The sequence below is a fragment of the Theropithecus gelada genome, chromosome 2 (assembly GCF_003255815.1).
Source record: "Theropithecus gelada isolate Dixy chromosome 2, Tgel_1.0, whole genome shotgun sequence".
Lineage (NCBI taxonomy): Eukaryota > Metazoa > Chordata > Mammalia > Primates > Cercopithecidae > Theropithecus > Theropithecus gelada.
In genome coordinates this window covers 93229971-93241989 of record NC_037669.1, presented here as the reverse complement: position 1 = coordinate 93241989, position 12019 = coordinate 93229971, and the positions used below count along the sequence as shown (strand labels likewise).

General features: G+C 42.1%; 1 protein-coding gene across 3 annotated transcripts in view; it reads right to left on the bottom strand.

Annotated features, from left to right (window-relative positions):
• SETD2 (SET domain containing 2) overlaps nucleotides 1-12019 on the bottom strand; it is a 150587-nt gene that overhangs the window by 37368 nt on the left and 101200 nt on the right. For all 3 annotated transcript variants that reach the window (XR_003118090.1, XM_025375621.1, XM_025375622.1), the window contains 2 exons: nucleotides 7363-7546; nucleotides 1734-2403 (listed from right to left, as the gene is read on the bottom strand). Coding sequence is in view for 2 of the 3 variants with exons in the window: in XM_025375621.1 (XP_025231406.1) it covers nucleotides 1734-2403; nucleotides 7363-7546 (854 nt within the window). In the remaining variant the exon portion in view is untranslated. The remainder of the gene's footprint in view (nucleotides 1-1733; nucleotides 2404-7362; nucleotides 7547-12019) is intronic.

Below are 12019 nucleotides of genomic sequence, written 5' to 3'. Positions count from 1 at the left end.
TATAAAAAACCTCAAGACAAATATATAAAATATATAAAACGTGCTTTAAAGGATCATAAAAAATGAAAGTAGTTAATACAGTTAGGGTTTTAGTAATTAAAGCAGGATACCTTGTCATGGCCATTTTAACAAATGTTTTAAATACAGCTTCATTATGAAAACATGAACAGAAGTAAAAATTACTGTTTAATACTAAGTATTATGTGCAGGAAACATTGTTGGGAGTCTTTAACATCCACAATACTTCATTTTTAAGGGGTAACAAGGAGTGTTGGGAGAGAGACAGAAATGCGGTGATGATAATGCTTTGAACATTTTTGTTTCTACAGCTTTAAATGTACTGCTGGCCAGGCGCAGTGGCTCATGCCTGTAATCTCAACACTTTGGGAGGGCCAAGGTAGGAGAACTGCTCTAGGCCAGGAGTTCAAGACCAGCCTGGGCAACACAGTGAGACCCCATCTCTTTAAAAAAAATTAGCAGGGTACAGTGATGCACACGTGTAGTCCCAGCTATTCGGGAGGTGGGAAGATCACTTGAGCCCAGGAGTTTAAGGCTGTAGTCAGCTATGATCACATCACTGTACTCCAGCCTGCGTGGCAGAGCAAGACCTAATCTCTTAAAATTAAATAAAAAATAAAAAAAAGTTCTGCCGGCCAGGCGCAGTGCCTCACGCCTGTAATCCCAACACTTTTGGGAGGCCGAGGTGGGTGGATCACAAGGTCAGGAGATGGAGACCATCCTGGCTAACACGGTGAAACCCCATCTCTACTAAAAATACAAAAAAATTAGCCAGGCATGGTGGCGGGCATCTGTAGTCCCAGCTACTCAGGAGGCTGAGGCAGGAGAATAACATGAACCCAGGAGGTGGAGCTTGCAGTGAGCCGAGATCACGCCACTGCACTCCAGCCTGGGCGACAGAGCGAGACTCCATCTCAAAAAGTAAAAAAAAAAAAAGTTTTGCCTTGTATAATTTAAAAAAAAAAAAAAAACTTGATTTTATTTATTTTTTGAGATGGCATCTCGCCCTGTTGTCTAGACTGGAGTACAGTGACACTATCTTGGTTCACTGCAACCTCTGCCTCCCGGGTTCAAGTGATTCTCCTGCCTCAAGCTGATTCTCCTCAGCCTACCAAGTAGCTGGGATTACAGGCATGAGCCACCATTGCCAGCTAATTTTTTGTATTTTTTAGTAGAGACGGGGTTTCACCATGTTGGCCTGGCTGATCTCAAACTCCTGACTTCAGGTGATCTGTCCACCTCGGCCTCCCAAAGTGCTGAGATTGCAGGTGTAAGTTACCACGGCCTGGCCTGACCATGATTTTAGAAAACACAAAAATATTACCATGATGAAGGGTTCTCCCTTGGCAGAAATAGAGGCCTGCTAACAACGGTGTGAGTAAGTTGGAAAGTGAATCCTCTTTATCTAGTTCAGCCTTCAGATGATTGCAGCCATGGCTAACGGCTTGACTGTAATTTCATGGAAAACCCTGAGCCAGATCCACCCTGCTAAGCTGCTTCTGAGTTACTGACCCATGGTAACTGTGAGAAAATACTTACCTATTGTCTTAGCTGCCAAGTTTTGGCAATATTTCACACAATAGATAACCAATACATATAAAGTTCATCAACATATGCAAGTAGTCCATGGTAGGACTTCCTCCCCTGTACCAGATTTAACTAACATCCCATGAACAGACCATAAAGCAGAAAAGCAAAGTTTCAGAATTAGTTACCTGTACAATTGGTGGAGTTGTCTGTGAATAAGGTGATGTCACACCATAGACTGCTGGACATGTCTGTCCTTGATAATATATGGTTGCTTGAGACTGTGCAGGAGAGTACTGCTGCTGTACACTGACAGACTGCTGGTTTGAATCCCAGACACTATAATTCTGTCCCTGAACTGGGCCGGGGGCCGGCACTGGCAAGACAGCAACGCTGGAGTCTTGGTGTACTACACCTTCACTCTGGGCCACATACTGGGAACTGGAAACTTCCACAGAAGCTGCCACATGTGGCACCACTGGTACTGGTGGTGGGGCAGAAAGGGGTTCTGTAGAATGTCCCACCATGGGCTGAGCATGATCATAAGGAGCTGGAGAACACACTGGGTCCATGCTGGGTGTGGGCAGGAGCACCTTTCCAGCATTAGGGTTGCTGGGATCCACATAGGCCTGCATGGGATAACCTGGTGGGTAACCAGCAAAGGGATGATGTGGGGCATTATAACCAAGAGAGTCATAGGGCAGTGGTGATGTCATTCCCAGGTTCTGCATCTGTTGCTGTTGTTTCTGAGCCTCCCGTTGAGCCACCTCTTGCTCAAACAACTTCCGGCGTTCCTCTGTAGAAAGTTTATTGCGGTCTTTAATTCGTACTTTCTTTTTAGAAGTTGGTGTATCATATCTAGAAAGAAAATAAGGACCACAAAAAGTTTCTCCCTAAATCATAGACATAATCAAAGCACTAGTAAGTATTATGTCACTCATTACTAAACCACTAACCACACCAAACCCTATTTGGCAGTAGTTTAAAACTATACTCAAAATTACTCAGCTTGTCTTGCAGACAGAACAGAATCTCAAGGAACTGATAATGAGATGAAAATAATTTCATCTCTTTCCTTAGGTTTCTAGAATTTTAAGATTATAGATATAGCAACCTATTCTTTATAGCTGGGGACACTGCTATAATCACAAATTCTAAAATTAAAAAACAGAATAAGTGTCATAAATCAAGAAATAATCCAATACTCAATCTAATTTATTGTCCCTAAATTCCACAGTATGGTCAAGCAGGAGATCAGATTTGAAGAGAAATACTTGAAAAGTAACCTTCAAATTCAAAAGTCTAATGAATTCCAACTAGGAAAAGAAAAAGAAATCCTCATAAAAACATACAGTAGAAAGCCATATACAAAGAGAACATCTTAAAAGTAGACCAAGAGAAAAGCCAGATTAGAGAAGGATGAAAATTAGACCAAGTCTCACAAAACCAGTTAAGGGAAGCCAGAAAAGTGAAGAATAGAGTCAGAATGTTGAGAGAAATTATTTCCCCCAAAAAACTTTCTTTCAAATATGAGCGAGAGGCCAGGCATGATGAGGCGGGCAGATCAACTGAGGTCAGGAGTTCAAGACCAGCCTGGCCAACATGGTGAAACCCTGTCTCTACTAAAAATACAAAAATTAGCTGGGCGTGGTGGCGTGTGCCTGTAATCCCAGCTATGCAGGAGGCTGAGGCAGGAGAATCGCTTGAACCCGGGAGGCAGAGGTGGGAGTGATCTGAGATCGCGCCACTGCACTCCAGCCTGGGCAACAGGGCAAGACTCCGTCTCAAAAAGAAAAATGGAGAATATTCACATAAGACTTGTACATAGCAGCAATATTCACAACAGTCAAATGTCTCTGAAATGATGAATTTATAAACTATGGTACATGAATACAATGGACTACTCAGCAATAAAAAAAAAACCACTGAGACACATAGTAACATAGATGAATGAATCTAAAATGCAATATGACAAGTGAAAGAAGGCAGATTCAAATGCTATATACTATATACCACTTTTTTGACATTATGGAGAAGACAAAACGAGAGGGTCAGAAAGCAGATCAGTGGTTGCCAGCAGTTAGGGATGTGGAAGGGACTGACTACAAAGGGGCACAAGGGAATTTTTTTTTTTTTTTTTTTTTTTTTTTGAGACAGTCTTGCTCTGTTGCCCAGGCTGGAGTGCAGTAACGTGATTTCTGCTCACTGCAAGCTCCACCCCCAGGTTCACGCCATTCTCCTGCCTCAGCCTCCTGAGTAGCTGGGACTACAGGCGCCCACCACCACGCCCAGCAAAATTTTTTTTTCTTTTTGTATTTTTAGTAGAGACAGGGTTTCACAGTGTTAGCCAGGTTGGTCTCAATCTCCTGACCTCGTGATCTGCCCGCTTTGGCCTCCCAAAGTTCTGGGATTACAGGCGTAAGCCACCGCGCCTGGCCTTTTTTTTTTTTTTTTTTTTTTAGAAGGAGTCTCGTTCTTGTCACCCAGACTGGTGCACAATGGTGTGATATCGGCTCACTGCAACCTCCACCTCCCAGGTTCAAGTGCTTCACCTGCCTTAATCTCCCCAGTAACTGGGATTACAGGGGCGCATCACCATGCCTGGCTAATTTTTGCATTCTCAGTAGAGACAGGTTTCCCCATGGTGGTCAGGCTGGTCTCGAACTCCTGACCTCAAGTTATCCACCTGCCTCAGTCTCTCAAAGTGCTGGGATTGCAGGCGTAAGTCACTGCGGTTGGCCAGGAATTTTTTTTTTTTTTTTTTTTTGAGATGGAGTCTTGCTCTGTCACCCAGGCTGGAGTGCAGCGGCGTAATCTCAGCTCACTGCAGCCTCCGCCTCTCGGGTTCAAATGATTCTCCTGCCTCAGACTCCTGAGTAGCTGGGACTACAGGCACGCGCCACCACACCTGGGTAAGTTTTGTATTTTTGGTAGAGATGGGGTTTCACTATATTGGCCAGGTTGGTCTCAAACTCCTGACCTCATGAGTCACCCACCTTGGCCTCCCAAAGTACTGGGATTACAGGCATGAGCCACCATGCCTGGCCGGGAATTTTTTAAGGTGATGGAAGTGCCCTGTATCATGCTTGTGGTGGTGGTTACAAAACTGTATGCATTTTATTTATTTTTTTTTTCAGACAGTCTTGCTCTGTCACCCAGGCTGGAGTGCATGGTGTGTTCTCACTGCAACCTCCGCCTCCTGGGTTCAAGCGACTCTCATGCCTCAGCTTCTCAAGTAGCTGGGATTACAGGCGTGAGACACCATGCCCGGCTAATTTTTTGTATTTTTAATAGAGACAGGGTTTCATCATGTTGGCCAGATTGGTCTTAAACTCCTGACCTTAGGTGATCCGACACCTGACCTTAGGTGATCTGACAGCCTCGAGACCCAGGAATTCAAGACCAGCCTGGGCAAAATGGCAAAATTCCGTCTCTACAAAAAAACAAACAAAAAAACCGGGGGTCATGGCGCTTCCTTGTAGTCCCACCTATTGGATGGGGGCTGAAGTGGGAGGATTGCCTGAGCTGGTGCAGGTAAAGCAAGGCTGCAGTGAGCCATGATCATGCCACTGCACTCAAGCCTGGACAACAGAGTAAGACCCTGTCTCAAAAGAGACCTAATTAGACAGAGATAAGCATACCCAAAATTGTATCAATGTTAAGTCGCTACAGAATCATCTCTTTGGTGGGTAGGGTTCTAAGGAAGCAGATTCTAAAGAAGAATAAAAGTCTGAGAAAAGACAAGATTTCCCAGAGGAAAACCAAGAAAGGGGTAGTGTTTTGCTATGAAAACCTAATGGAAGCTACAGTCATCATGAGCCCCAGAAAAAGGTCTTCCCATATATGAAAATTTGTGGGAGAGAGGCAGCACTGCAGACAAGTGAAAAGGATGGGTTTTCAAGTAAATGGTGCTGGGACAACTGGGTATTAGAGAAAAATAAAACTGAATCCCTCCCTTATAATATATACAAAAATTAATTCCATATGGATTAAGGATTTAATTCTCTTAAAATACAAAAAAAATCTCCTCCTCAAGGGTAGGGAAGGATTTCTTAAGACACAATAAGCAAAAACCATAAAGAAAATATACCATATATGATACATTCAGCTAAATCATAAAATTCTATTTATCAAGAGGTACAAAAAGAGTCAAAATACAAGCAGAAAACTGGGAGAAGATATTTGCAACAATTATCACCAAGACAAAACTATATTTAGAATATAAAGGACGTATACAACTAAAAAAGACAAATAATTAAATGAATGAACAACACATATAAGATAGTTCACAGAACAGCCGAGTGCGGTGACTCATGCCTGTAATCCCAGCACTTTGGGAGGATGAGGCGGGCGGATCACAAGGTCAGGAGATTGAGACCATCCTGGTTAAAACAGTGAAACCCTGTCTCTACTAAAAATACAACAAATTAGCTGGGCATGGTGGCGGGCGCCTGTAGTCCCAGCTACTCGGGAGGCTGAGGTAGGAGAATGGCGTGAACCCAGGAGGCAGAGCTTGCAGTGAGCCAAGATCGCGCCACTGCACTTCAGCCTGGGCAACAGAGCAAGTCTCCGTCTCATTAAAAAAGAAAAAAAAAAAAACTTCACAGAACAGGAAACAGAAATGGCCAATACAAAGCTATAGTAACCAAAACAACATGGTACTGGCATAAAAACAGACACATAGATCAACAGAACAGAACAGAGAATGCAGATATAAATCCATCCATGCCGGGCGCGGTGGCTCAAGCCTGTAATCCCAGCACTTTGGGAGGCCGAGATGGGTGGATCACGAGGTCAGGAGATCGAGACCATTCTGGCTAACACGGTGAAACCCCGTCTCTACTAAGAAATACAAAAAACTAGCCGGGCGAGGTGGCGGGCGCCTGTAGTCCCAGCTACTCGGGAGGCTGAGGCAGGAGAATGGCGTAAACCCGGGAGGCGGAGCTTGCAGTGAGCTGAGATCCGGCCACTGCACTCCAGCCTGGGCGACAGAGCGAGACTCCGTCTCAAAAAACAAACAAACAAAAAAAAAAACAAAAAAATAAATCCATCCATTTACAAACCAACTGATCTTCAACAAAGGCACCAAGAACTTATAGTGGGGAAAGGACAGACTTTTCAATAAATGGTGCTGAGAAAACTGGTTAACTACATGCAAAAGAAAGAAATGGACAATAAATATATGACAAGATGTTCAATCTATTTAGTAATCAGGGGAATGCAAATAAAAATCACATTACATACCCAGATAGTTTAAAACTAAAAAATTCTGCCAACTGCAGTGTATAAATGCTTTATCTCAATTTTTTAAAAAGCAAATTTAATTTAAAAGGAACTTGTCTGGGATAAATGTTTTCTAGCCTCCAGTAAATGATTACATAGTTTGTTTTTCTACCAGCATAACAAGAGAGCTTCTGACTAGATTTATTAAAAATCAGCATTTTAATTAGTATGGCACAAAACTCACAAGAAAACAAAGTTCTGGCCTTTAAAGAATCACCATTATCTCTGAATACTTATCTCCTACCAACCCCCATTGCACTTGAAAGAACAAATCTTTGGCTCCCAAAATGACATTTAAATATTATCAAATAGGAACCATTCAAGAACCAAAACCTATTAATCTTCACAGCTACTACTACTGTCACCAGAGAATCTATCTTAAGATTTATCAGTAAAGTTGTATACTCACTCATCAAAATGTAAATACTAATTCCAAAAGTCCTTGGTGTTCAAAATCAGCAGTATATGACTTGGGTACTTTTTAACTTGCTCAAAACAAAAACAAAAACAAAAAAACTCACACAGGCCATTTACCTGTCATCTGGCCTTTTTGTTCCCCGCTCATAGGCAGAAGGTGGTGGTGAGAGGGAGCCTCTTCGTTTCCTTTTCTCTTTATTTTGAGTTTGCTTCTCTGGGTCTCTCTCTCTTGACCTATTAGGAGTCTTTGGGGCAGGTGTTTGATCTCTGAAGCCAACAGCATCCCTTCCTCGTTCAGCTGCTAAGAGAAAAGGTTGTTTTTGTTGTTGTTTTTAAGTTTATTTGGTGGAATTTTCTCCATCATGACAATATATCAACTGTATAATAAAACTTCTATCCAACAAATGTATCTATGGACTCCTCCCTCATATACCCAGTCCTGAATTTGAATGAGATACAAGGTCTTATGTCTGTGTTTATTCACTAAAAGTCTCTTTCAGAAATGCCCTTTTCATCTCTTTCCCACCAAAGACTCAGTCTAAGCTGTTAACATTTCTAAAAGTTCTGTGGGCACATGCATGCAAGATATTCCCATTACATTTAGCAAGGCAGTTTACTTGTCAGTTAAAAAATGTAAAAGCCTTCAACTACCCTATAACTCTTCATATTTATAATCTACAGAAAAGCAGCTCGACGTCCTAAGCATAAGAACCTCAATGAGAAAAGTCTAATTTTTTTTTTTTTTTTTTAAAGGTACGCATGGTGGCTATAGTCCCAGCTACTTAGGAGACTGAGGTGGGAGGATCGCTTAAGCCCAGGAATTCAAGGCAGCAGTGAGCTATGATTGCACCACTGCAGTCAAGCCTGGGCAAACAAAGCAAGACCCCATTTCTTAAAATTAAAAAAGTGGATTACCAAGCAACATTTTAATGAACTACAGTTATCTCTCGGTATAAATGGGAGACTGGTTCCAGGAACCCCCTTCCCTCCACACCAGAATCTGTGTATACTCATGTCCCACAATCCACCTCACAGAACTCACATATACAAAAAGCTGCCCCTCCTTATAGGCTGGTTTCATATCTTATGAATACTATATTTTCTATGCAGATTTGGTTGACAAAAAAATCCACTGTATATGTGGACTTGTGTTGTTCAAGAGTCAAAGGTATAACTATAAAAGAAAAATATCTCAAACTCAGGTGATAACTTTGGAAGTCATCTAAAGCCAGAGAGCCACATCTTAAAAAAACATACCAGGCTGGGCATGGTGGCACACACCTGTAGTCCCAGCTACTTGCAAGAGGCTGAGGCAGGAAGACTGCTTCAGCCCAGGCATTCTAGGATGTAATGAACTCTGTTTACACCACTGCACTTCAGCCTGGGCAACAGAGCAAGATCCTGTCTCTTAGAAAAACAAACCAACAAACCAAAAAATCAGATGCCAGCTTCCTATTCAAAGATGGTATTAATAACCTTCATTTACCGTGTCTCTCTTTACCTAGAATGGTTCTTAATCTCACTGTTTTCACTTACCCAATTCCGTTCCAGTGCTCTCCAAAGCTGTCCTAAGTACTACTTTTCACTGATCACACCTCCTAGTTTCTCATCTCCTTAAGAAGTCTAAATCTCGGCCGGGCGCTGTGGCTCACACTTGTAATCCCAGCACTTTGGAAGGCCAAGGCGGGCAGATCATGAGATTAGGAGTTCGAGACCAGCCTGGCCAACACAGTAAAACCCCACCTCTACTAAAAATACAAAAATTAGCTGGGCATGGTGGCAGGTGCCTGTAATCCTAGCTATTTGGGAGGCTGAGCAGGAGAATGGCTTGAACCCAAGAGGCAGAGGTTGCAGTGAGCCAAGATGGTGCCACTGCACTCCAGCCTGGGTAACACAGCTAGACTCCATCTCGGGAGGAAAAAAACCAACTAAATCTCACCACTAAACATTTCAGTATCAGTTGACTGGCATAATATGCTGTTGCTTTGTTTATGTTAGTATTGCTCTCTTATTGAGAATTTCTCTCATAGGACAAGAGTCTCAATAAACATTTACTGCTTTTTCTTTTTCTCATCTCATAAAAATGTGCTATGGGTTGTTTTACTCCCTCAGCAACTGAGTTCGGTTTCATAAGCCTTTCTCACAATTCTCCTTTGAGGTGGCCCAAAACCCCAAGTATTTGCAACATGGTTACTAATCTATAGCCAGGTATGAACATCTGTCAATGAGAAGCTAACATAACTCATTTGTACCACATGCTGGTAGAAAATGCAGTATAATTAAATTAACTGCTCCAGCTCACAAGGTATTAGCACTACATCCTTTTATGAGGTACCATTATACAGTTGTATCTGGATCTACCCATGTCTATCTTGTTTTCTCCTGCAAACCCAGGATTCTTACCTAGTATAAATTTCCTTAAAATGTGACTCCTTCTTCACTATACCCTGATAAAACAAAAAAGGAATCATACCAACAGTTCATATTCTGACTCTGCATCTTAGAATATGTGACGCAGACAAGTCATTCCATTTATTCAGGCTGATTTCCTAATATTATAAAAATGAGGGTAAAGTTAGACTCCATATTTCCTGAAGTGTTTCACAATCCTTCTGAATTTTTTTTTCTTTTTTTTGAGACAGAGTCTCACTCAGTCGCCCAGCCTGGAGTGCAGTGGCGCAATTTCAGCTCACTGCAAGCTCCGCCTTCCCAGGTTCACGCCATTCTCCTGCCTCAGCCTCCCGAGTAGCTGGGACTACAGGCGCCCGCCACCACGCCTAGCTAATTTTTTCTTTTTTTGTATTTTTAGTAGAGACAGCGTTTCACTGTGTTAGCTAGGATGGTCTCGATCTCTTGACCTCGTGATCCGCCCGCCTCGGCCTCCCAAAGTGCTGGGATTACAGGCGTGAGCCACCACGCCTGGCAATCCTTCTGAATTTTAAAGGTTCTAAGCTTTGTTTGACATTAAGAAGTGGAAACCAGGCATGCATATATATATATTATATATAAAATTATATATTTTATATATATAATTATAAACATTATATATTATAAGCATTTTCTTATTCTAGAAACCTGAGACTAAGATGGAGGGTTCCACATGTGAAAGAGAGACTAAGGTCGGCAGAAAAGAGGCTACTCTCTGAAAAGATATAATTGTTCATTACAGATCATCCTCTGCATCTCATGGATGCAAAATATTGTGGAGAAATGCCCATAGGTATTTAAGCTTTGCTTGTGCTGCTACTAATAGTTTTAACTCAGTGATCCCAGAAAGCTAGCTTCTGATAATCAATCCTATAGTGGTGCCACTGGTTTTGCCAACCACTATTCCCCAGTCCTGCCTTCTTTTTTATAGGAAGAGTTCTTTGCAGCCTTAAGTAGAATGTGCAGCTATGAAGAGACTAAACCAGAGAGTGGAACTAAAAATACTTGAAAGATAAACAGTGGTGCAAAGGATATCTCACAGGTCTTTAACCAAAAAGACTAAGATTATATAAAAAGTTATGCACACCAAAAATAAAAAGACAAAAAAAAATTGTCACACTGGCTTCTTCATTCTATTTATAGTGGGTCAGTGGTGGAGGTACTCATGAAATCAATAACCACAATAAGTGATCCCATTCCTTGAATCTCTAAGTAAGTTTGCTGGAGGAAAGGAAAGAAATTCTTAAGGCTGGGCATAGTGGCTTACATCTGTGATCCCAGCACTTTGGGAGGCTAAAACAGGAGGAGCACTTAAGGACAGGAGTTCAAGCCTAGCCTGGGTAACACAGCAAGACTCTGTCTCTACACCAGGCATGGTGGCACACACCTATAGTCTCAGCTACTCAAGAGGCTGAGGCAAGAGGATTGCCTGAGTCCAGGCGTTCGAGGCTGCAGTGAGAACTACGATGGTGTCACCGTGCTTCAGCCTGCATGACACAGTAAGACACTGTCTCTAAAAAACAAATCAATAAATAAGTTTGTTGGAAATGTAACTAAGTGGTGAAGTCCAGAAACCAGACTCCCATGGCCTCCCTGCTATCCATTCTGAAACAATGATTCTAACCTTTTCAGGGGTGACTGAGAATCTGATCAAAGTTTTGAACTTGCCTCAGAAAAGTAAATACACTCAATCCTTGAACAACATGAGTTTGAACTGCATGAAAGTCCACTTATATGTGGATTTTTTTCTGCCTGTGCCACCCAAGACAGCAAGACTAATCCCTCGTCTTCCTCCTCAGTCTGCTCAAGGTGAAGATAAGGATGAAGACCTTTATGATGATCTATTTCCACTTAATGAAGAGTAAATATATTTCCTCTTATGATTTTCTTAATAACATTTTTATCTAGCTTACTTTAAGAATATAGTACACAATACACACAACATATAAAATATGGGGAGTTAAAAGTTATGTGGAATTTTGACTGCACAGGGTCAGTATCTGTATCCCCTGTGTTGTTCAAGGGTCAACTGTGTACATACAGAATTTTACACGTAAACATCTTTTTTCCATTTGGAGACAGGGCCTCACTTTGTTGCTCAGGCTGGAGTACAGTGGCACGATCACGGCTCACTGCAGCCTCAATTTCCTAGGCTCAGGTGATCCTCTTACCTCAACCTCCTGGTAATTAGGATTACAGGAACATGCCACTATACCTGGCTAATATTTTTGTATTTTTTGTAGAGACAGGGTATTACCATGTTGCCCAGGCTGGTCTCGAACTCTTGGGCTCAAGCAATCCACCTGCTTCAACTTCCCAAAGTGCTAGGATTACAGGTGTGAGCCAC